At 37.7% G+C, this 24,486-nt stretch overlaps 1 protein-coding gene across 3 annotated transcripts in view; it reads left to right on the top strand.

Annotated features, from left to right (window-relative positions):
* LOC114664097 (zinc finger protein ZFAT-like) overlaps nucleotides 1-24,486 on the top strand; it is a 179,955-nt gene that overhangs the window by 25,231 nt on the left and 130,238 nt on the right. For all 3 annotated transcript variants that reach the window (XM_051936012.1, XM_051936011.1, XM_051936010.1), the window contains exons 4-5: nucleotides 1,523-1,702; nucleotides 17,810-17,963. In XM_051936012.1, coding sequence (XP_051791972.1) covers nucleotides 1,523-1,702; nucleotides 17,810-17,963 — 334 coding nt within the window. The remainder of the gene's footprint in view (nucleotides 1-1,522; nucleotides 1,703-17,809; nucleotides 17,964-24,486) is intronic.

Below are 24,486 nucleotides of genomic sequence, written 5' to 3'. Positions count from 1 at the left end.
ATACTACATCCGTGGGAGCAGCCATGCGATCCACGCTACGTCTCCCGGAACACCTGGGTGCAGCTCCCCCTGGCAGTGGCCACGGAGCCCAACAGGAATGAGTTCCGGTGTTCCAAAATTTTGGCCCCAATGCAACCCAGAGAGGCTGCCACCAAGTGTTCCGGGGGACATAGCATGGATCCCATGGCTGCTCCCCCGGATCTAGTGTCAAAGGGGGCGTTCCGGCCATCCGTCACAATTGGAAAAAGTGAGTTTGATAATGGATGGGTAGAATTTTCCCAATTAAATTGCATTATAATTTGATAGGTCATCAAATTCATAGGTTAGTATTCAGTTCATTTTGGTACATTCCTATATAGGACCCTTTTCAGAAGAAAGTCTTGGGACTCATACACAAATTTAGCAATTTAAACATATTGGCAAATAGACAGTAATTTTTTAATGTTCATTTTCCCAAAGATAACATGTAAAGGAGTATAAATTAAATTAGAAAAAGATTTAAAAAAAAAATGCCAGCTAGTAACAAAGGAGAGGAAAATTCAATTCCTGTAGACACAGATCCTGTAGAAAATAACCTAATGTTCTTTGGGAATTTGCAAGGACACAGTCTAGCTGATATGGGCCAAATGACGTCCTAGTCCCTTGACTGGGCCTTCTACAGTATGCTACATAGTCTGTCTCTCTAATATATTGCTAAGTTTGTGCTTTACTGGAGTACATTTTCATTTTCAGTAACTCAGGATGACAAATTATTTCTCTCCACAGTTTTCACCAGCAATGCCTGCATAAAATTGTTGTGTGAAATGAGGACATTTTGCTGTGCTCTTTGACATTTAGTTTTGGTTAGTGATGAAAATACTGAGTTTACTTCATTTGTCTTCTGAAGTAACTTATTCAAATACAGAGTTTAGAGCTGTTAGACTTTTGGATGTGTGAAATCTGTGTGCCAGGAGAAAAGTCCCACAGACACAGTGGGTATATGCCAGCTCCAAATTGTACCAGGGCTGAGATTTGAACCCAGGTCTTTAGAGCCATCAGATGGCAACCAAACAACTAAGGATACATGACACCCATTTTACTTTCTTAAAATTTAAATGGAAAATATAAACACTCAGTTTGAACTGATAATGACAACATTTTCAGATTAGAATCAAAAAGCAGATTTAGAGTGTGCCTGGAAAAAAGCTCACAATGTTCATAATGAATTTGCAGCATCTTTCATCTTAAGAGTGACCAGAATTTCTTGATTGATCCCAGCTAAATCTGACAACAAATAAAAATGTGTAAATACTGTTTTTCTCTGAGTTTCCTCACATTTGAACCTCTTGTGCAATCAGAGGATGGGATGACTGGGACATACTGTATTTATTTGAATGTCACATCCAGTGCAGTTTAAAATTCCATGTTAGCAGCAGAACCTTAGGTTGACAATGTTATTTTGTAATTTTTTTAAATTGTTACTCTTTTAAAAATTTGTTGTGGTTTTGTTAGTTTAATATATAAGTACCTTTTTTTTAAATAGATAATGACTCAACAGTTAGACTAACATGTGGGGATAAAGATGAAGATATAGAGAGGCCACCAAAAAAGGCACGAATTCAGAGATCAGAAAAAGTATGTTTAAGTAAAGATCCTGATCAATCAAGTGGAGCAAAGCAACCAATTATCAGTGTGGTTCTTACGGCACATGAAGCTATCCCAGGTAAGCAATACAGATTTTGCCCAAAATTTTTAATTGTTTAAAATATTTAAAATTTGCTTTTCCTTTTCTATGACCCTACATGGAAGGTGCTGATCTATATTTTATTTACAGTGTTTTGTTTAACATATATATTTTTTTATCCTTCCAATCACTGTACAATAGCTGTTGTATTTATATATCTTCAATGGTCAGTCTTCTTTGTTATAATTTCTATTTAAACTGTGTGCAGTTTAATCACTTGTTTAGTATGTTGCCATGCCCTGCACACATGACAATGCTACTTGCACTACAACTATTGTATTCACTTCAAAAGCACCTCTTAGTTTTTATGACAGCTTGGTTAATGAAGAAGGTGCTGTACAGATTTACAAGAACATCACAGAAGATTTCCAGCCCCTTGAAAAGTGTATATATGATATTCCCATTTATTAATTCATATGTCCAAGTTTATTCCACTTGTGTGCACTACATCCCAGTTCATTGGCTGCAGTTTTTTTTTGTTCAGTTATTATCTAATATATTTTACAAAATGAGTGTTTTTGATAAGTTGAGAGCAACTGAAAAACAGGCAGCTTCCCTTCTGATCAGGGACATTTTTACTTAATAATTAACTTTTTGTGGTTTAAAAGATGCAAATATTAACATCTGGGTGGCTTGTATAAATTTGTGCTGGCAAAAAATACACATTATATTGCATTTGTAGAAGATACAAGCATCATTAGAACACTGAAAATCCATTCCAGTGTGGATATTTGGTATTAAAACATAATTTGTCTTCGATATAAAGGTTTATATATTAGCTGAGATGCAAGGTCACAGGCCCTCCAGCATGATTCATATTGCTTCTAGGCACTATTTGAATCTACTATTTGAATTTTATTATTAACTACACGTAGTTGATTACCCAGTGGCTTCACTCACTGAGTGCAAGGGAAAAAAATAAAATGTAGTCTATTAGTTATTAAACAGTAAAACATTAACATTTAAGAAGATACAGTGGTGTGAAAAACTATTTGCCCCCTTCCTGATTTCTTATTCTTTTGCATGTTTGTCACACAAAATGTTTCTGATCATCAAACACATTTAACCATTAGTCAAATATAACACAAGTAAACACAAAATGCAGTTTGTAAATGGTGGTTTTTATTATTTAGGGAGAAAAAAAAATCCAAACCTACATGGCCCTGTGTGAAAAAGTAATTGCCCCCTGAACCTAATAACTGGTTGGGCCACCCTTAGCAGCAATAACTGCAATCAAGCGTTTGCGATAACTTACAATGAGTCTTTTACAGGGCTCTGGAGGAATTTTGGCCCACTCATCTTTGCAAAATTGTTGTAATTCAGCTTTATTTGAGGGTTTTCTAGCATGAACCGCCTTTTTAAGGTCATGCCATAGCATCTCAATTGGATTCAGGTCAGGGCTTTGACTAGGCCACTCCAAAGTCTTCATTTTGTTTTTCTTCAGCCATTCAGAGGTGGATTTGCTGGTGTGTTTTGGGTCATTGTCCTGTTGCAGCACCCAAGATCGCTTCAGCTTGAGTTGACGAACAGATGGCCGGGCATTCTCCTTCAGGATTTTTTGGTAGACAGTAGAATTCATGGTTCCATCTATCACAGCAAGCCTTCCAGGTCCTGAAGCAGCAAAACAACCCCAGACCATCACACTACCACCACCATATTTTACTGTTGGTATGATGTTCTTTTTCTGAAATGCTGTGTTCCTTTTATGCCAGATGTAACGGGACATTTGCATTCCAAAAAGTTCAACTTTTGACTCATCAGTCCACAAGGTATTTTCCCAAAAGTCTTGGCAATCATTGAGATGTTTCTTAGCAAAATTGAGACGAGCCCTAATGTTCTTTTTGCTTAACAGTGGTTTGCGTCTTGGAAATCTGCCATGCAGGCCGTTTTTGCCCAGTCTCTTTCTTATGGTGGAGTCGTGAACACTGACCTTAATTGAGGCAAGTGAGGCCTGCAGTTCTTTAGACGTTGTCCTGGGGTCTTTTGTGACCTCTCGGATGAGTCGTCTCTGCGCTCTTGGGGTAATTTTGGTCGGCCGGCCACTCCTGGGAAGGTTCACCACTGTTCCATGTTTTTGCCATTTGTGGATAATGGCTCTCACTGTGGTTCGCTGGAGTCCCAAAGCTTTAGAAATGGCTTTATAACCTTTACCAGACTGATAGATCTCAATTACTTCTGTTCTCATTTGTTCCTGAATTTCTTTGGATCTTGGCATGATGTCTAGCTTTTGAGGTGCTTTTGGTCTACTTCTCTGTGTCAGGCAGCTCCTATTTAAGTGATTTCTTGATTGAAACAGGTGTGGCAGTAATCAGGCCTGGGGGGTGGCTACGGAAATTGAACTCAGGTGTGATACACCACAGTTAGGTTATTTTTTAACAAGGGGGCAATTACTTTTTCACACAGGGCCATGTAGGTTTGGATTTTTTTTCTCCCTAAATAATAAACACCATCATTTAAAAACTGCATTTTGTGTTTACTTGTGTTATATTTGACTAATGGTTAAATGTGTTTGATCATCAGAAACATTTTGTGTGACAAACATGCAAAAGAATAAGAAATCAGGAAGGGGGCAAATATTTTTTCACACCACTGTATATGGAGCACTACTGGAGTGGTTTGGGGTAAACTACATTTTAAAGGCGCTATAACACAACAGGTAAGTAGTACTAACAGGAGCTAAAATGTATTTGGATCATCTGTCGGTAGTAGATCCCTTGTGAAAGGCGCTACACGACCGCTGTGGTATAGAAATTACATTTTCTATGTGATCGTCCAAATTTGTGCCTGACAACCTTGCACTACGTGCCTGTGATTTAGTTCTTTAAAATAATTGATTACAAAAGGAACCTTGAATGTTGCAGGGTTTTAGTGACCCGGACTGACCTTAAGGGACAGTAAATGTAGTGCAGGGTAATTTACAAACAGAGTCCTGCTTCAATGGCACTGATTACACTCATTCGCAAAGATTTCCATTCTCCCAGGAGCCGACGGGGCACTTGAAGTGTCACAAACAGTGCGAGAAGAGAGGACACTGCCCGAAACTGCTAAGCTCTCGACCGTGCGGAGCAGCCCGACATTCCGCGCCTCCCAGTGTCCACTCTGTTCTCACGCATGTTGTTTATAGCTCGCCGCAGTTAAAAAGTAGAAAGACGCAAAGCTGTTTTCCTCATCTCTTCTACTATCAAGTACTGCCAACTAAAAAAAAGTTACAATGTGGCAGTTTCCGCAACAGTCACATGGACAAATAAATAAAACTTCTCTGTCAGAACGCGCCTGGCGGCAGACGGCTCAGCGCTGTAGTCCAGAGAGGGTGGCTGGGAGAGGACGACGCGGGGTGCACTTCTATGGGATAGATCGGTGTGTTTGTGTTTACTTCTTTTCAATATCAGTAAAATAACTCTCGCACAAATAATAACAATTTGTAAAGACGATATAAAAATGGCGTCCACAAACGAAGTGATTAGTTTCTGTATTATAATATGTTCTGTGGTCATACATAATTTACGTTTCATACGTAATTTCCACATCGCGTGGTCATACGTAATTTCCGTTTCAAACGCGAAAAGAATTTTATATATATATATAGATAATTCTTCTTTCAGCTGCTCCTGATAGGGCTTTCCACAGCGGATCATCTTCTTTCGTATCGTCCTGTCTTCTTCATCTTGTTCTCTTACACCCACCACCTGCATGTCCTCTCTCACCACATCCATAAACCTTCTCTTAGGCCTTCCTCTGTTCCTCTTATCTGGAAGTTCTATCGTTAACTTCCTTTTCCCAATATACCCAGCATCTCTTCTCTGCACATGTCCAAACCAACGCAATCTCGCCTTTCTGACCCTGTCTCTCAACCGTCCAACTTGAGCTGACCCTCTAATGTCCTCCTTTCTAATCCTATCCATCCTCGTCACACCCAATACAAATCTTAGCATCTTTAGCTCTGCCACCTCCAACTCTGTCTGCTGCTTTCTGGTCAGTGCCACCGTCTCCAGCCCAATTAAAGTACTTCAATTTCACACTTCTGACTGAGGTCTATAGGCATATATAGTGAAATAAGTTCTGTTTTATTTCTAAAACGGTATATATAACTATATATATTTTTTTTGTGTTCAGTCAGAATTCAGCATATGACTACAATTACTTTAATGTATGTTTAACTTAATAAAACATTTTTATATATTACATTTATTAAAATACCGAACGTCATGAATTGCATGGCCCTCTGACGAAATTGCTTGCCATTTTCTAATAACTCTTGTTTTTTGAGTAACAACTACAGTATGCCATCACAAAATTAAGAATTTTTGTCTAAATTATACCATATGAAAACAAACTTTTTTTCATTTCTTTTATGTTTCTCCTCCCAGCTTTTCCATTAGAGCTGGCACTGTTTCCAGTCAACTCTCAGGTCGACTGATACTAAAAGTACATTCCACTTGAATGCCCTTTGCAATCCCTTATATTATAATTTTTTAGCTCACATTTCTGTGCCTTTCTACATACCTCTTTTACTTGCCCCTCAGGGTATTTTTGTTTTTTATTCCTGGCACTGCAAATGTCTGGTCTTGCTCAGTTATGTCTTGTGTTACTTCTTTTAATCTTTTTGTGAAGACCTCAGTAAAATTTTAAAGTTTTGAATGCATATCTTCTATCTGCTTATTTTTCCTTTTTTGGATATGAGCTTTATTATTTCTGATCGCATTGTTCCTGCCTTTTCCACATCTTCTAATATTTCTTTAATTAAAGACGTCAGATTTAATGTACTTGATTCCTAAAAGCTCTTGCAGAACGTGATGGGGATTCCTCTCATTTTAAACATTTTATAGCCTTCACTTTTGACCCCATGCTTATATGTTGAATTGTCATCTCTTTTACACTTGTATTATCCACTTACTTTTTAATAACAATTTTGATTATATCTGTATTGTCATTTATGAATTTTCCTTCATTATCTTTAATTTCCTATGTTGTGCTCATTATATCAAATAAACAAATAACATTTTTTCCTCAACTTTATTTCTATAAGTCAACATTTAAACATGTCTCTTCTTTTTGTTTAAAATGATGATGGATGCTTCATTTAAAAGCCATAATTTATTTTCCTTCTTTAAATTCATATTTTGCCAATACAGATTCTTATTCCAGATCTCTTTGTTATTTTTATGTTCTTTGTGTTTGCTTCATAGCTTAAGTCTCTCATATTCTCTTTTGTTTTCCTTCATATTCCCACATTACTTCCTTAATGTAGCTCCATTGTTGGTATGCTTTCGATTGTCTCAAACCACCTTACCAGTGTTTAAAGATGGTGAAATTAAAATAACTTCACTGATTATATTTTAAGTATTTTTTTAAGTATCCTTCATTGAAAATATTGGGCTTCATGGTTCATCTTCTAGCAACATTCCATCCCCCATCCGATGCTCGAATTGGTCCTTCTCCTCTCCCTGTATTCCATTCTACTTTCTGCCTTTTTCTGTTTCTATTTTTTTCCATTAAATGTCATGTTAATAAAACTCTTAGTTTCTTCAGTTGTCTGTTGTGACTCAGTTGCTACTGTGATTGAATGACAGAATGAATGGAGTTAGTTGGTTTTTATGCATTTGCTCTTTCTGGAGACTAGTTCCTTTTTCCATTTCTTGTTCTAATAACTCAAATTCTGTAACGTGTGTTTAGAAACTATTCTCCCATTGTGCATCATTTATTATCTCATCTTCTGTCTCTTGCATCTCTTGCTCTGTTTCTTTACTGCATCCACTTTTCTGTTAAATACTTTTATGAACCATCATTTCACAAGTATTTTTTCTATTTTGTATTATTGGCAATGGATACGAAATATTTAAATCTATGAGAGTTCTACAGACGTAAATTCCTCAGTGAATGCATCCTTCACAAATTCTACATTTCATTTTTGGATCTATTTTTTAAAATATCCATAGACTTATCTTGCTGAACTGGAAGAATCCCAGCCCAGCTGTTATAAGTCAGTGGGTAACTGATGTTCTATATTATCTGAAATTGGAAAAAATTTAATTCTCAATTAAACTTTTTAAAAATACGTCAAGATCTATACAATTTTAGAATTAGCATTTATATCCGGGAAAAGGACATTCTCCCTTTTTGTTGTTTTTAAAGATTTACTCTTGTTGTTGGCTCTCCTCTCTTTCTGTTGGGTGGGAGTTGAATTTTGGTTTGTTAAATTTGACTTAATTGTATCGAATGTTATTTTCTTCAAATAAAGTCAGTAATAAAAACATAATAATATTCACTTGCAAGATGCTCATCTTTCCACTCCCCCTACACTGTTTTGGTTGCCTACTATAAAATATCACTTCAGTCCATAGTCCAATCAGTATTATTGGAGGTAAATGTCTCACTTCTCTTTTTACTTGCTATGACTACAAAAAGATTTTATATATTGCTGTATTTATATTATCCTTATGCAAGACATGAATTCAGTTTTTTACTCTATAAAATCTAGTCAGTCATGACATTTTAATCTTCAGTTTTCACATATTATGAGAATAACATTGGTGCTTCTTTCTTTCTTTCTTTCTTTCTTTCTTTCTTTCTTTCTTTCTTTCTTTCTTTCTTTCTTTCTTTCTTTCTTTCTTTCTTTCTTTCTTTCTTTCTTTCTTTCTTTCTTTCTTTTTCTAATGCGTTATGGACAAATTAAAAGTTTTAAAATGATTTCAGTACCTATTAACTTATCCTTTAAAATGTAAAGTAGACTTGTCTGTGCTTAAATTGCACCAACTCCTGGAGAACTTTGGAACAATCTAGACGAGAACAGGCCATTCAGCCGAACAAAGCTCGACAGACGTAATCACTTAATTCTTCTCAAAAAATATCGATTAGTTTTGAAGGCCCCTAAAGTCCTACTGTCTACTACTTGGTATCTTATTTCAAGTGTCTTTGGTTCTCTGTGTAAAGAAAAATTTCCTACTGTTTCTGCAAAATTTACCCTTAACACATTTCCAATTGTGTCTCTGTGTTCTTGACGAACTCATTTTAAAATAACAGTCTCGGTCCACTGGACTAATTCCTATCATAATTTTGAACACTTCAATCATGTCACCTCTTAATCTTCTTTTGCTTAAACTGAAAGGCTCAGCTCTTTTAATCTTTCTTCATAAGTCATCCCTTGTAGCCCTGGAATCAGCCTAGTCGCTCTTCTCTAGACTTTTTCTAGTGCTGCTATGTCCTTTTTGTAGCCTGGAGGCCAAAACTGCACATAGTACACCAGATGAGGCCTCACCAGTGTGTTATAAAGCTTGAGCAGAACCTTCTTGGACTTGTACGCTACACATCATGCTATATAACCTAACATTCTGTTTGCCTTCTTAATGGCTTCTGAACACTGTCGGGAAGTCGATAGTTTAGAGTCCACTATGACTCCTAAATCCTTCTCATAAGGTGTACTCTCGATTTTCAGATTTCCCATTGTGTATTCAAACTTAACATTTTTACTTTCTATGTGTAATATTTTACATTTACTGACATTAAATTTCATCTGCCACCAATCTGCCCAAGTCTGCATGCTGTCCAAGTCCTTCTCTAATGATTCAATGGATTCAACATTATCTGCCAATCCACCTATCTTGGTATCATCTGCAAACCTAACCAGCTTGTTATTTATATTCCTATCTAAGTCATTTATATTTATACAGTAATCCCTCCTCCATCGCGGGGGTTGCGTTCCAGAGCCACCCGCGAAATAAGAAAATCCGCGAAGTAGAAACCATATGTTTATATGGTTATTTTTATATTGTCATGCTTGGGTCACAGATTTGCGCAGAAACACAGGAGGTTGTAGAGAGACAGGAACGTTATTCAAACACTGCAAACAAACATTTGTCTCTTTTTCAAAAGTTTAAACTGTGCTCCATGACAAGACAGAGATCACAGTTCCGTCTCACAATTAAAAGAATGCAAACATATTTTCCTCTTCAAAGGAGTGCGTGTCAGGAGCACAAAATGTCACATAGATAGAGAAAACAATCTCTAGCAAACAAATCAGTAGGGCTGTTTGCTTTTAAGTATGCGAAGCACCGCGGCACAAAGCTGTTGAAGGCGGCAGCTCACACCCCCTCCGTCAGGAGCAGACAAAGAGAGAGAGAGAGACAGAGTTTGTTTTTCAAGCAAAAATCAACACGTGCCCTTCGAGCTTTTAAGTATGCAAAGCACCGTGCATGTCGTTTCAGGAAGCAGCTGCACAAAAGATAGAAACGTGAAGATAATCTTTCAGCATTTTTAGACAAGCGTCCGTATCGTCTAGGTGCGCAAACAGCCCCCCTGCTTAATCCCCCCACGTCAGGATCAGAGAAAGTCAGCAAGAGAAAGAGAAAAGTAAGCTGGGTAGCTTCTCAGCCATCTGCCAATAGCGTCCCTTGTATGAAATCAACTGGGCAAACCAACTGAGGAAGCATGTACCAGAAATTAAAAGACCCATTGTCCGCAGAAATCCGCGAACCAGCAAAAAATCCGCGATATATATTTCAATATGCTTACATATAAAATCCGCGATGGAGTGAAGCCGCGAAAGGCGAAGCGCGATATAGCGAGGGATTACTGTATTACAAATAGCAGCAGCCCCAGCACTGACACCTGCTGGACACCACTCTTAACATCAGCCAATTTTGAAAAGGTTCTTCATGCCATCACCCTCTGCTTCCTGTGTCTGAGCCAATTCTGTATCCATCTAAAAACATCACCCCAAACTCCCACTTCTTTTAGTTTGATGCCCAACCTCTCATGTGGCAACTTAATGAAATGCTTTCTGAAAGTCAAGAAAAATAATATCATATGCTCTGCTTTGATCATATCGTTTTGTTGCTTCCTCATAGAATTCCAGCATTTTAGTAAAACACAACCTCCTCTTCTGAACCCAGGCTGACTGTTCAGAAAAACTCCTGTACAGTACTTGCCATGTGCTTCTCAATCTTGTCTTTAATAATTCTTTCCATTAATTTTCCTTTGAGGCATGTTAAGCTTACTGGCCTATAGTTACTTGGACCTGCTCTGCACTGTTTTTATATAATGAGATAATATTTGCCATTTTCCAGTCCTTTCTAATCTCTCCAGTGCTCAGTGACTTCCTAAAAATATGTGTCAAAGGTTTATATATGTACACGCTAGCCTCCTTAAGAACTCAGTGGTAAATATTATCTGGTCCTCGTGATTTGTTTGATTTCAGCCTACTTAATTTGAGCAACACTTCTCCCTCTAAAATTTCCAAATCACTGAGTACCTCCTTAGTAGTACTGTTTACCGCTGGGAGGTTATCCACTTCTTCACTTGGACCTTGGAAAAATGCAAGTTTAGAGCGTTTGTGATTTCACTGTCTGTATCTTTTAATTTTTCTTTACTATTTCTGATGCACTTCACCTCCCCCTTAACTGTTCTTTTACTGCTAAAATATTGAAAGAATCTCTTAAGGTTGACTTTCGCCTTATCTGCTCTATTCCTCTCCTACTGTCTTTTAGCCTCCCTAATAACCTTCTTAATGGTTGCCGTTATGTTCTCATATGCCCTGTGATTCACTTTGGATTTATTAGTCTTATATGCCTTATAAAGCTGTTTTTTCCTTTGCAGTTTTTTTATTTCTTTATTAACCCATTCTGGAGTTTTTAAAAATGTCCTATTAATTTCAAATTTTGGTATGTATCTATCCTGCATTACATGTACAACATTTTTAAACCTGTTCCACTGCTCCTTGACTGTCTCCACACTTAAAAGGTTATCGCAGTCTATCTTCCTTTCACTTTGCCTCATCTGCTCAAAATTTGCCCTAACATCACGATTTTAGTATTTGCATCTGCAATCTCACAAAACAATGAGAACTGTATTATATTATTGTGACTTGACCCTAGTGGTTCAATCGCCTCTACACCCTTAATTCTGTCTTGCTTATTACAAAACACTAAATCCAGACAAGCTCACCCCACGTTGGTGCTTCAACATATTGTGTTAAAAAAGTCACTGATTACTTCTAAAAACTCCTGCTCTTGTGTTCCACCATTTGCAAGCTTATCCCAATTAATATTCGGATAATTTAAGTCCCCTGTGACTATATATATATTCCCCCGTAAACGTGCCTTTTTAATATTACTAAAAAATTGTGTGTTGAAATTACTGTCTGCATTAAATGGTCTATAACACCCTCCTAAAATAAGGCCTCTTTCCCTAATGCTTTCCAGGTGAAGCCACACATCCTCACTAAGATGGGGCTCATCATCCAACTGAAGAGGTCTTGCATTTAAATTCTGTTTGAAATAAACAACAACCCCACCTCCTTTTCTGTTCTGTCTATCCTTCCTAAAAAATGTGTAGCCCTTTGTTATACTCATCCCCATGTTTGTTATTTAGCCTGGTTTCTGTTAGTGCTATAATATCACAATTATGTTCTGCTACATACAGCTCCAACTCACTTACCTTATTTTTGATATTTCTAGAAGTAGCCTCCTTAGTGTTAGGCCCGAGCATTACTTGGATTGCGAAAACCATGCTAAAAGTGTTAGTCCCGAGTGTCACTCGGGCAACTGTACAGATGCACCTTGCGTAAGCATTAGAACTCAGAATCACTTGAGCTGTTAAAGTGCTGACAGTGCTGCTATTCTTTGGAGAAATTATGTCTGAGTGAAGGGTATCACTAATTATGAAATATCAGCATTTTACCAACCGTGAAGACTTTGATGAGATTACCCATCCAGCATCCAAACTGAAGAAAATTTGGGAGCTATACCAGGCCATTGTAGCAAAATTTCGGACCATTTACATGCTGGACCGTGATGTCAGCATCGATGAAAGTCTTGTGGCTTATAAGGGCAGACTGTCGTGGATACAGTACATCGTGTCAATAAGAGTAAGATTTGGCATAAAGTTTTATAAGCTTTGTGAATATAAAACGGGATACATTTGGAATTCAGTTCTATACACAGGGAAAGGGACAATGTTTGAACCAAAATACAATCAGTATGGCATTGCTACTCATTGGTATTGACTTTGATGGATGCTCTGCTTGATTGAGGTTACTGTGTAATCATGGACAATTTTTATACTTCACCAGAGCTATCTGACATATTGCTGCAAAAAAAGACTGACACATATGGAACAGTGCGCCCCAACCGTTGTGGAAAGCCTGAAGAATTTGGCAGAGCTAAATTACAGTGAGGTGCAGTAGTAGCTTGGCAAAAGGGTAAAGTGCTTGCACTGAAATGGAAAGACAAGAAAGCGTTTGTCTTCTTAGCACTGCACATAATTGCAGCTACAGTCACTGTACAGGCAGAAGTCAACAAGCAGTTTATGAAGCCTTGTGCTGTTGTTACCTACAATAGCATGATGGGCGACGTAAGTCGTGCATATCAGGAATTGACTTTCTATCCTGTTGTGCGGAGGCGGCAACAAAAGAAATACAAAAAGATATTTTGTCATCTGGTGGAACAATGTTGTTGGAATTCACTCATCTTATACAAACAAAAAGCTGGCGAAACTGTATCTCATGCAAACTTTACATGCCAGCTTGTAGATCAAATCAATTCCACACATCCACCAGCCACACTACCACTAAAGAGAGGCAGTCAACCCAGCATATCGTGTATCAATCCAGAGCGTTTTATTGGTAGACATTTTATTGATTATATACCTCCAGCAGCAAAAAAATAGAATCCAGCTCGTACCTGTGCAGTATGCTGTTCAAAAACTGGTAAATCTTGAAAGAAAATCTGAAAAGAAACACGCTATTGTTGTCTGGACTGTGACTTTGGATTGTGTCTTTCACCGTGCTCTAAGGTTTACCACACAAAGGACTCATTTTGAGATTATATACTGTTTTGGTACCATTAGTAATATTATTATTACTGTGATTATTATTTTTGTAATTACTGTTAATTTCATATTATTATTTTTATTCATCATTACTATTATTATTTGTATCATTATTATACTTTTGAGATTTCATAAAAATGTAATTTTTCATGCCAAAAAAAAAAAAAACGCTTTTTACATATTGTTTTGGAATAAAATGCAACACTAAGGAAGTTAAGGCAAGCTATTTTTAATGTGTTACTCCTTCTACATGTAAATGTTGGGTTAGAATTTAAATTTGTAAACATTTTTATTTCTACACTGTTGTTTGTAACTCACATGTATAGTTCTAAACCTGGCATGTCCTAAACTCCCTGACCCTCATTTCCTAGTTTAAACAATCCTCGACTAGGCTACTCATATGCCTGGTGATCCTCCGGTTCAGATGTAACCCGTCAAAGCAGAACAGCTCCCATCTGTTCCAAAAGGAGTCACAATGCCCCAATCTACTGGTTCTCTCCAGCCTCTGTCAATTCAGAACATACTGCATTTCATCTCTACTTGTTTCATCATCTTCTTCTTCTTTCGTCTGTTTAGTTTTTAGTCTTATTCCAAGAGCACACATCTTGGTAAGATGACATGCCATAATCCAAGACTCTCGAGTGCACTGAGTGTGTAGTGGTCTGGTATAAATGAAAAAATTAGTAATGCTCAGTTATCTATAAAAAGATGTTCTGCATAATTGTCGGTAAACTGAGATCTGACTGCCCTTTTTGCCGTCTTTGTAAGCTATGTTTACAGTATATATCATCCTATGACCCCATAAACCAATGTTTAAGTATAATGAATGGTGCATGCTGGAGCCATCCAATAGCATTTCATTTGTAATTGGTGATATCATGAATGTGATGTAGTGGTTTTCAGTATTTAGCCTGCTTCATAATTTATAGAGAAAATGCAAAGAATTACTCAAAATACATTATATGAGCAAATGTAATTCAAAATTGATGGTAATTGTATACTTTATTCACACAACAGAAAGTAGATTATAAAAAAAATACATTTCAATTTAATTTGCACTTCTATTAATTATTGTCCTGGAGCAAACATTCTAGAAAAAAATCTTTTGAATTTAATGAACATTAGAAATAGTGTGATGATGTTTGTTTAAGATTGCAAGCAGAATTACTTTTAATGTAGACAGTTACAATTCTAACAAATGCAGAAACAGAGGCTGAATCAGACAGGCAAAGTGAGATTTCTGTGACATGATAATCTTACCTTGTTACTTTAACTGAGTTTTCCTGTATCTGATTAGCATGTTCTTGTTTTTGCAAGAATGTTCTCTAAATGTTTTAGATCCAAGTGTTTTTCCACGAGGATGTATATGTACAGTGGTTATATCTTTTGAAATATCTTTTTCAGTTTACCTTCTTCCCTCACAGTGAGGGAAGAATGGAGCGGGAGGTTGACAGACTGATTGGTGCGGCATTCGCAGTAATGCGGGCTCTGCAACCGTCCGTCGTGGTGGAGAGAGAGCTGAGCCAAAAGGCGAGACTGTCGATTTACCAGTTGATCTATGTTCCTACCCTCACCTATGGCCACAAGCTTTGGGTAGTGACCGAAAGAGCAAAATGATTTGAGCTTTATGACATGGTGTGTTATCCTGCTGGAAGTAGCGATCAGAAAATGGGTATACTGCGGTCATAAAGGGATGGACATGGTCAGCAACAATACGGTGATCCCCCGCTATATCGTAGTTCAGCTATCGCGCCCCCGCTACATCACAGATTTCTTATTATTATTACTAGGGGGCTCCCTAGTAGATGTTTCTAGTTCGCTCCTGCCCCTTCACATCTCTCCCGCTCGAGTTGTGAAGTGGGGGAGCATGTGGGAGGGGTATTTTAAGGCTTAAACTATTAAAAAAAATGTTTATTTACATGGTCTTTCTATATAGCGGATTTTCACCTATTGCTGATGGGTCTGGAACATAACTTCCATGATAGGCAGGGGATCACTGTACTCAGGTAGGTTTTTGGCATTTAAATGATGCTCTGTTGGTACTACGGGGCCCAACGTGTGTCAAGAAAATATCCCCCATAACTTTACACAACCACTAGCAGCCTGAACCATCGATACAAGGCAGGATCTATTCTTTCATGTTGTTGACATCAAAATCTGACACTAGAATCTGAATGCCACAGCAAAAATTGAGATTAATCAAACCAGGCAACATTTGTCCAGTCTTTTGTTGTCCAATTTTGGTGAGCCTCTGTGAATTGTAGCCTTAGTTTCCTGTTCTTAGCTAACAAGAGTGGCCAACGGGGTGGTCTCCTGCTGCTGTAGCCCACCTGCTTTAAGGTTCGATGTGTTGTATGTTCAGAGATGCTCTTCTGCATACCTTGGTTGTAACAAGTGGTTATTTCAGTTACTGTTGCCTTTCTATCCGCTCAAACCAGTCTGGCCATTCTCCTCAGACCTCTGGCATCATCAAGGCATTTTCACCCAGAGAACTGCCCCTCACTGGATATTTTCCCTTTTTCAGATCATTCTCTGTAAACCCTAGAGATGGTTGTGGGTGAAAATCCCAGGAGATCAGCAGTTTCTGAAATACTCAGACCAGCCCATCTGGCACCAACAACCATGCCACGTTCAGAGTCACTTAAATCCCCTTTCTTCCCCATTCTGATGCTCAGTTTGAACTTCTTGACAATGTCTACATGCCTAAATGCATTGAGTTGCTGCCATGAGATTGGCTGATTAGCTATTTGCATTAACAAGCAATACCTAATAAAGTGGCTGGTGAGTGTATTCATTCAGTTTCATTAATATGTTAGTTTGAATGTGCTTCAGATAAAGTGGCCTTTTCTGGGGTAACAAAAGCATTGAAAGAAAATAAAAAAACAAGTATGACACTGTGTTTGTCTTTTGTGTTATTATTTTAATTAGATATTACTCATACATATATATATAATATATATATTGTGGTTTTTATTTCTGATTTTTTTTTTTCGTTAAAGTTAATTAAGGTCTCTGTCTTTATGAACCTAGAGCCTGTCAGTAATGGATTGAGAAGGACACATTAATTGTATTTAACTTGTGCCCAGAGGAAAATCTTCAACTCCATCATGCTCATCTGTCTTAATCTCTCAAAATCTCAAAACCAATTAAGAGTTTAATGCAGATGGTCCATGGTGTTTTTTTTTTTTTTCTGGAGAGCTGCTAAGTATATATTATAATATGTGTAATTGAAAATTTAAAATTAATCAAGAGTTCAATCTGTAACTCTCTTTGGCCAAAATGAGTTAATCATTTAATATGATTAAATAAATGATCATTTAGTATATAAATTATTTTAAAAAGTGTATTCATATATATTTTTTTTTTTTACTGTGTGCATTAAATTGAATAAAAACCCATAGTATTTAAAGATCCTGACCAGCACAGATTGTTTAAAATGCAAGTCCTTTAATAGTAAGCCTTTCCAAAGTTAAAGCTGATGTTTGCAGGTTTTTTAATTAAAATAAAAATAAAAGGTTATACCTTTTCATTTGATGGTTAACGTCTGAGGATGAATTACACAGATGGATTTTAAATCTCAGAAGTGCATCTTGCCAGTTTAATTCAAGTAAAAAAGGGATTGATGCCAAACTGGCTAGATGACAGAAATTTTAACGCACAGCACTTCAAAGAATTGCCATGCCTTAAACACAAGAGTGTTCAATACGGCTGAAAAGGTGTACTTTGCGTACTGATATCACTGTGTGACTGATGTGGGGTGGAAAATAGAAGTGGCAGATGGTAGTAATTGAGGTGATAATTTATCATCTGTTTTCATATGCCTTGTGTATTGCACATGGAAATGCAATAATATATAGTCTGAGTGGTGCAACTGAAGAAAAATACAGATGACGTCTACTAAGTATTTAAACCATACATACATATATATATGTATGTATATATATATATGTGTATATATATATATGTGTGTGTGTGTATATATATATACATATATATATATATATATATATATATATATATATATATATATATATAAAAAATATATGTGTGTATATATATATATGTGTGTATATGTGTAGTATAGTATTAGTGGTATGTAGAGAAGATGAAATCAGTAAGTACACAATACCAAAAAATAATAGCAACTAAAACAAGCCAGTAGATGTCACTGTAAGCTTGTTGCATTTTATGAGGAACAAGTTAAAAATGAAGCCTTTTTAGACAAACATGTTTAACATATTCTACTTCACTTATTACTTGTAGGTGCTACAAAAATTGTTCCAATTGAGGCTACTCCAGCAGAAATTGCTCCAGCAGTAGAACCTAACACTAGCGCTCAAGATACAGGGGCTAAAAGAGGCTACCAAGAGTATTCTATACAGCAAGCATCATTTGAGAAACCAATGAAATCAAACAGGTAGGTTGCTTTGTGCTAAATAAACGCTTTTTCTGCCTCTCCTGAATTTGGATTGTCTGTTACAGAAACTTAATTACAGCCCATCCTGGCAACATTCAATACAAGATAACAAATGCAAATGCACACTAGATGGGACCAGTGTCCATTGCAGAGCACACACACATTCACATAAATGTGTTTTCACTCATAACACGTCAGTTGAGAGTGGCTCTAAAATGATAGATAGATAGATAGATAGATAGATAGATAGATAGATAGATAGATAGATAGATAGATAGATAGATAGATAGATAGATAGATAGATAGATAGATAGATAGATACTTTATTAATCCCAAGGGAAAATTCACATACTCCAGCAGCAGCAGCATACTGATAAAGAAAATATTAAATTAAAGAATGATAACAGTGCAGGTATACAGACAGACAATAACTTTGTATAATGTTAACGTTTACCCCCGGGTGGAATTGAAGAGTCGCCTAGTGTAGGGGAGGAACGATCTCCTCAGTCTGTCAGTGGAGCAGGACAGTGACAGCAGTCTGTCGCTGAAGCTGCTCCTCTGTCTGGAGATGATACTGTTTAGTGGATGCAGTGGATTCTCCATTATTGACAGGAGTCTGCTCAGTGCCTGTTGCTCTGCCACAGATGGAAGAAAAAGAAAATCTACATAAACACAGGGAGAACATTTAAATGCTAAAGCATCACTTATCATGGCAGGTGCCTGCCTATTCCTGTTTTGCAACAGTGCTAACTACCACAATACTTTGATTTTATAAGTATTATGTTGTTTTTGTTGTGTATGTAACGTAACATTTTCAAACGCACTTCATCCAGCTCAGTTTGTTTGAGCGGAAGCAGCTTAATCTGGCACACAGGGTGCAATGCAGGAACCATCCTTGATGGAGTGCTAGGCTGTTGCAGAGCTTTCTCACACACACTGGGACTAATTCATAGTCACGATTTAACCGGTCTTTTGGGGTATGGGAGGTAAACTAGGGTACCTGATTGAAAACATGCAAATGCCTCATGAACAATGAACAGGTGAGTGATTTGAAACCCAGCAGCTAGATCTGTGATGCATTAGAGATTACCGTTTTGTCACTGTGCCAACCACAACTTGATGCTATTCATTAAAGTAAATGTTAATGATCATCTAAGGGACTGGTCTGAATATCTTGCAAGCAGACATATCATATTTGATTTCAAATTTTAAAAAAAGAGTAGACTGAGTGCAATTCATATATAAAGAATGTAAAAATTATAGTTGCGATGGCATGTAGTAGCATTATTTAAATGTCCTCTGATTGATTGCCACACTGTTGACAGTTTCCGAAGCTGTTGGGACAGGCTTCAACTTTCTGAGACTTTTTAATTAACAAGGAAGATTCAGAAAATGACAGGTGGATGGAAATATTGTTTGTTCATATATTTATTCATGTAGTGGGTTTACCAGCTGAATGAATAAACATTATTTAATATTTGTCTTTTATTAATAACTTCTTTAAATATACTGATTTTAGATTTTATTATCACCTTACGTATGTGCAAAGATATTGCTGCACTTAAGAATTGTAAAATCAAAGAAGAAGCACAATCCCAGTGGGTTAAATGAGGAATTAATTATATACTTTTCTCATCTGCATAGCTAATATGAACTAGTGTTGCCACTAGAAGGATGGACTGAGAATATAAATGAAATGTAAAAGGTACATCAGCAGGAGCTTTCACAAAACTCACATTTTATATTCAACGGTTTAACAACTGGAACATTAAAGATTCTGATAGTCTTCAGGTGGTGAAATGTTCTTTTTTTAGTATACATTTATTTATTTAAACCGTTTTCTTCTGAATCGTCTATAATCCTATGGTGTGTTCTTTTGTAGTGTTGTACAACATTAGCATAATATAACATTTTCAAACCTGATATCTCAGGGTTCATTCATACACACTCCTACACTCGCATGGCACCAAATTAGAACTGCCAATTAAACTACCACGCATGTCTTTTTCATATAAGAACAAAAATGATAAAACTATGCAGACATGGGGAGAATATGCAAACATAAGCCAAAAAATTCCCAGGAGTGAGATTCGATTGTAGGGTACTAGATTGCAAATCACCAAACCATTGTGATGTCCCATCTTTATATATATATATATATATATATATACAGTGGTGTGAAAAACTATTTGCCCCCTTCCTGATTTCTTATTCTTTTGCATGTTTGTCACACAAAATGTTTCTGATCATCAAACACATTTAACCATTAGTCAAATATAACACAAGTAAACACAAAATGCAGTTTGTAAATGATGGTTTTTATTATTTAGGGAGAAAAAAAATCCAAACCTACATGGCCCTGTGTGAAAAAGTAATTGCCCCCTTGTTAAAAAATAACCTAACTGTGGTGTATCACACCTGAGTTCAATTTCCGTAGCCACCCCCAGGCCTGATTACTGCCACACCTGTTTCAATCAAGAAATCACTTAAATAGGAGCTGCCTGACACAGAGAAGTAGACCAAAAGCACCTCAAAAGCTAGACATCATGCCAAGATCCAAAGAAATTCAGGAACAAATGAGAACAGAAGTAATTGAGATCTATCAGTCTGGTAAAGGTTATAAAGCCATTTCTAAAGCTTTGGGACTCCAGCGAACCACAGTGAGAGCCATTATCCACAAATGGCAAAAACATGGAACAGTGGTGAACCTTCCCAGGAGTGGCCGGCCGACCAAAATTACCCCAAGAGCGCAGAGACGACTCATCCGAGAGGTCACAAAAGACCCCAGGACAACGTCTAAAGAACTGCAGGCCTCACTTGCCTCAATTAAGGTCAGTGTTCACGACTCCACCATAAGAAAGAGACTGGGCAAAAACGGCCTGCATGGCAGATTTCCAAGACGCAAACCACTGTTAAGCAAAAAGAACATTAGGGCTCGTCTCAATTTTGCTAAGAAACATCTCAATGATTGCCAAGACTTTTGGGAAAATACCTTGTGGACTGATGAGTCAAAAGTTGAACTTTTTGGAAGGCAAATGTCCCGTTACATCTGGCGTAAAAGGAACACAGCATTTCAGAAAAAGAACATCATACCAACAGTAAAATATGGTGGTGGTAGTGTGATGGTCTGGGGTTGTTTTGCTGCTTCAAGACCTGGAAGGCTTGCTGTGATAGATGGAACCATGAATTCTACTGTCTACCAAAAAATCCTGAAGGAGAATGTCCGGCCATCTGTTCGTCAACTCAAGCTGAAGCGATCTTGGGTGCTGCAACAGGACAATGACCCAAAACACACCAGCAAATCCACCTCTGAATGGCTGAAGAAAAACAAAATGAAGACTTTGGAGTGGCCTAGTCAAAGTCCTGACCTGAATCCAATTGAGATGCTATGGCATGACCTTAAAAAGGCGGTTCATGCTAGAAAACCCTCAAATAAAGCTGAATTACAACAATTTTGCAAAGATGAGTGGGCCAAAATTCCTCCAGAGCGCTGTAAAAGACTCATTGCAAGTTATCGCAAACGCTTGATTGCAGTTATTGCTGTTAAGGGTGGCCCAACCAGTTATTAGGTTCAGGGGGCAATTACTTTTTCACACAGGGCCATGTAGGTTTGGATTTTTTTTTCTCCCTAAATAATAAAAAACCATCATTTAAAAACTGCATTTTGTGTTTACTTGTGTTATATTTGACTAATGGTTAAATGTGTTTGATGATCAGAAACATTTTGTGTGACAAACATGCAAAAGAATAAGAAATCAGGAAGGGGGCAAATAGTTTTTCACACCACTGTATATATATATATATATATATATATATATATATATATATAATATATGGTTGAAATAGTTTACTGTCAAATAAATGCAAAGACTATGCGACACGTGTTTCGCCCTCAATCTGGGCTCATCAGGCGTACACACTCCACTGCACTCCCTCTCGGGAATCGAACCTCGGACGTCAGCGCCAGAGGCGATGCCCCTAACGTTGCGCCACGGCGTGTGGTTCGTTTATTTGACAGCATGTAGATCGGGGTAATTACATTCACGGCATTCGTAGTCTGTGTCACAATCTGATTGTATGGGTGGTTACCTACCAGGTAACGCTTGTGGTTGGCCAGCATTGTATGGGAGGGCACCGTGGCAGATGTTAGCAGATTGCTGGCCAACCACAAGCGTTACCTGGTAGGTAACCACCCATACAATCAGATTGTGACACAGACTACGAATGCCGTGATATATATATATATATATATATATATATATATATATATATATATATAATAAAATACTGTATACATGGGACAAGGGATATATATATGGTAATATATATAAATATATTGTGGACCACCAACTTAACCCAACACAGTCACGCGTGGGTCACAGGTGCAAGTCACACACTGATTTTTCTTTTTTCTTTTCCCTTGTGGGAAACATCTTCCCCATCGCCCACAAGCACCGTAGCACAGCACAATGCACAAACAATAAGTCTTCCTCTTTCTTTTCCTTCTCCTCCACTCCTCAAGTCAAGCTTAGTCTTCCTCCTCCCGACTCTTATTCCCAGAGTGGTGGCTGCTGGCTCCTTTTATAAGGCACCCAGAAGTGCTCCAGGTGTTTGATTACTTATTTCCTGCAGCAGTTCCGGGTGTGGTGGAAGAACTGCCCATAAGGGCTCAGCAGCTCCTGGTGCAGCACGCCCTGGCGGCGCCTGCCAATCCCAAGGACCCCAGCTACACACTACAATATATGAGGTGTGACAATTTAATTCCTGGAATGCACCTTTAAAAAATGTACTTGTGGAACTGTACACCAGTGGCTACTGCCACCTTCAAAGTACTCTCCTTGTCCATCTATACACTGAATTAAATGGCATTCCCATTTCTGGAAGCAGGCCAGGAACTCATTTTCAGTACATATTAATGACCATCGTTGTTTCTGGCTGTCTGCTACTGGGGTCATCCGTCACATCTTCTCGCCCATCCTTGAACCTCTTATGCCACTCAAACACACTCAACTTTTTCATAGCATGTTCACCATATGCCGCTTGCCATAGTTTTAATATTTCAGTAGCACATTTGTACATTTTAATCCAAAGTGTACATGCAGATATCTATTACCTTCCCAATAGCTAACTAACAACTGGCTCTATCAGCTTGCAATTTATTCATGTATTAGTTCAAACATGTTCAAACACGAATACTCGTGTGATTTTGATACAATTACGTCAAGCTGAGACCAACAAAGATAAAGACTTTGGGCACTTTGGTGACCCTGTATAACTGGATGAATGAAAACAACAAAAAGCAGAATTACGTGGAGGGTGGGGGAGGTGGCTAAGTCAGTGTGGTCAGGCATACTAAATCAACAAGACATACATTTAACTGGGACAATGTACAAGTAAAATTCAAGGCCAGTACTAAAAGTGCCAGAGAACTGGCCGAATCCTGGTTATCAAATGAGAACGCCATCAACAGACACTTGGACATAAATCCAGCATATGCAAAATTAAGGAAGAAGGTATTAATAAAAAACAAGACTTTACATCCAATACCCCCCCCCCCCCCCCCCCCAAAACGACCACACTGACTTAGCCACCTCCCCCCCGTAATTTTTTGCTATATATTGCCTTCGATTCTTGTAAGTCTAAGCATTATCCTCTGAAGACCCCTGGCAGGGGTTGTAAGCTCAGGAATAAAAACTACTTTATGATGCGTGATTCATTTTTCTCCCTTTGTGGATCTCCAGCTGCAAAATATATATATATATATATATATATATATATATATATATACTAGCTGTTACTCGCGGCTCCGCACGTGTAATAGTGTGGCAGGACAAACTTAAAAAAAAAATTAAAATTGTAATTTGTATTGAAAAGAATTTATATTGATAGCTTTCGTATCAGAGGGCCTCTTAATATACAATATTTTTGGTTTTTCTATTAGGGGCGAGAATGTAGCTGTGATCTTTTTGCCAAAAATATAAAAAGTTAGCAAGGTATCTCTGGCCAAGCGGAATGTAGGTACGCTCCAACGTCAGACTTTACCACTGTATATAATTGTGTTCAGCTCTGACGGGAGAGCGTCCCCCGCGTGGGGAGAAAAGCACGTGGCCATGATATCTCTGGTAATCAGCAGCTACCCTCTGAAACACATGTAGCTCTGATCTCTCTCTCAAAAATGTCAAACGTTATTCCTTAACAATCTGTAGGTCATAATGTCTGTTGAACAAATAGGTATCACTAGCTAAGCAAAAGCAAGGTATGCTCCAACACATGGGGAGAGGTAGAGCGACTCGAATGGAGGCTGGCATGTCAGTGATAAAGGCTCCGTGCTAATGAAGTACCGCCTCCCCCTCTCCTCGGCCTGCACCTTCTGTCCTAGGTTTGCACAAATAAATCACTGCCACATTCAAACTATGATATTTAGTGCAATGAGAGAAGTCACAAAATCAACTGGAATGTTCAATCAAATTATAGAAAAAAACCCAATCTAAATCCGTTAATCGGGACGTTTCAGAATGTCTGG

Source organism: Erpetoichthys calabaricus, chromosome 13 (assembly GCF_900747795.2).
Source record: "Erpetoichthys calabaricus chromosome 13, fErpCal1.3, whole genome shotgun sequence".
NCBI lineage: Eukaryota > Metazoa > Chordata > Cladistia > Polypteriformes > Polypteridae > Erpetoichthys > Erpetoichthys calabaricus.
The sequence above is the reverse complement of the archived record's forward strand: the minus strand, read 5'-3'. Positions and strand labels throughout refer to the sequence as shown.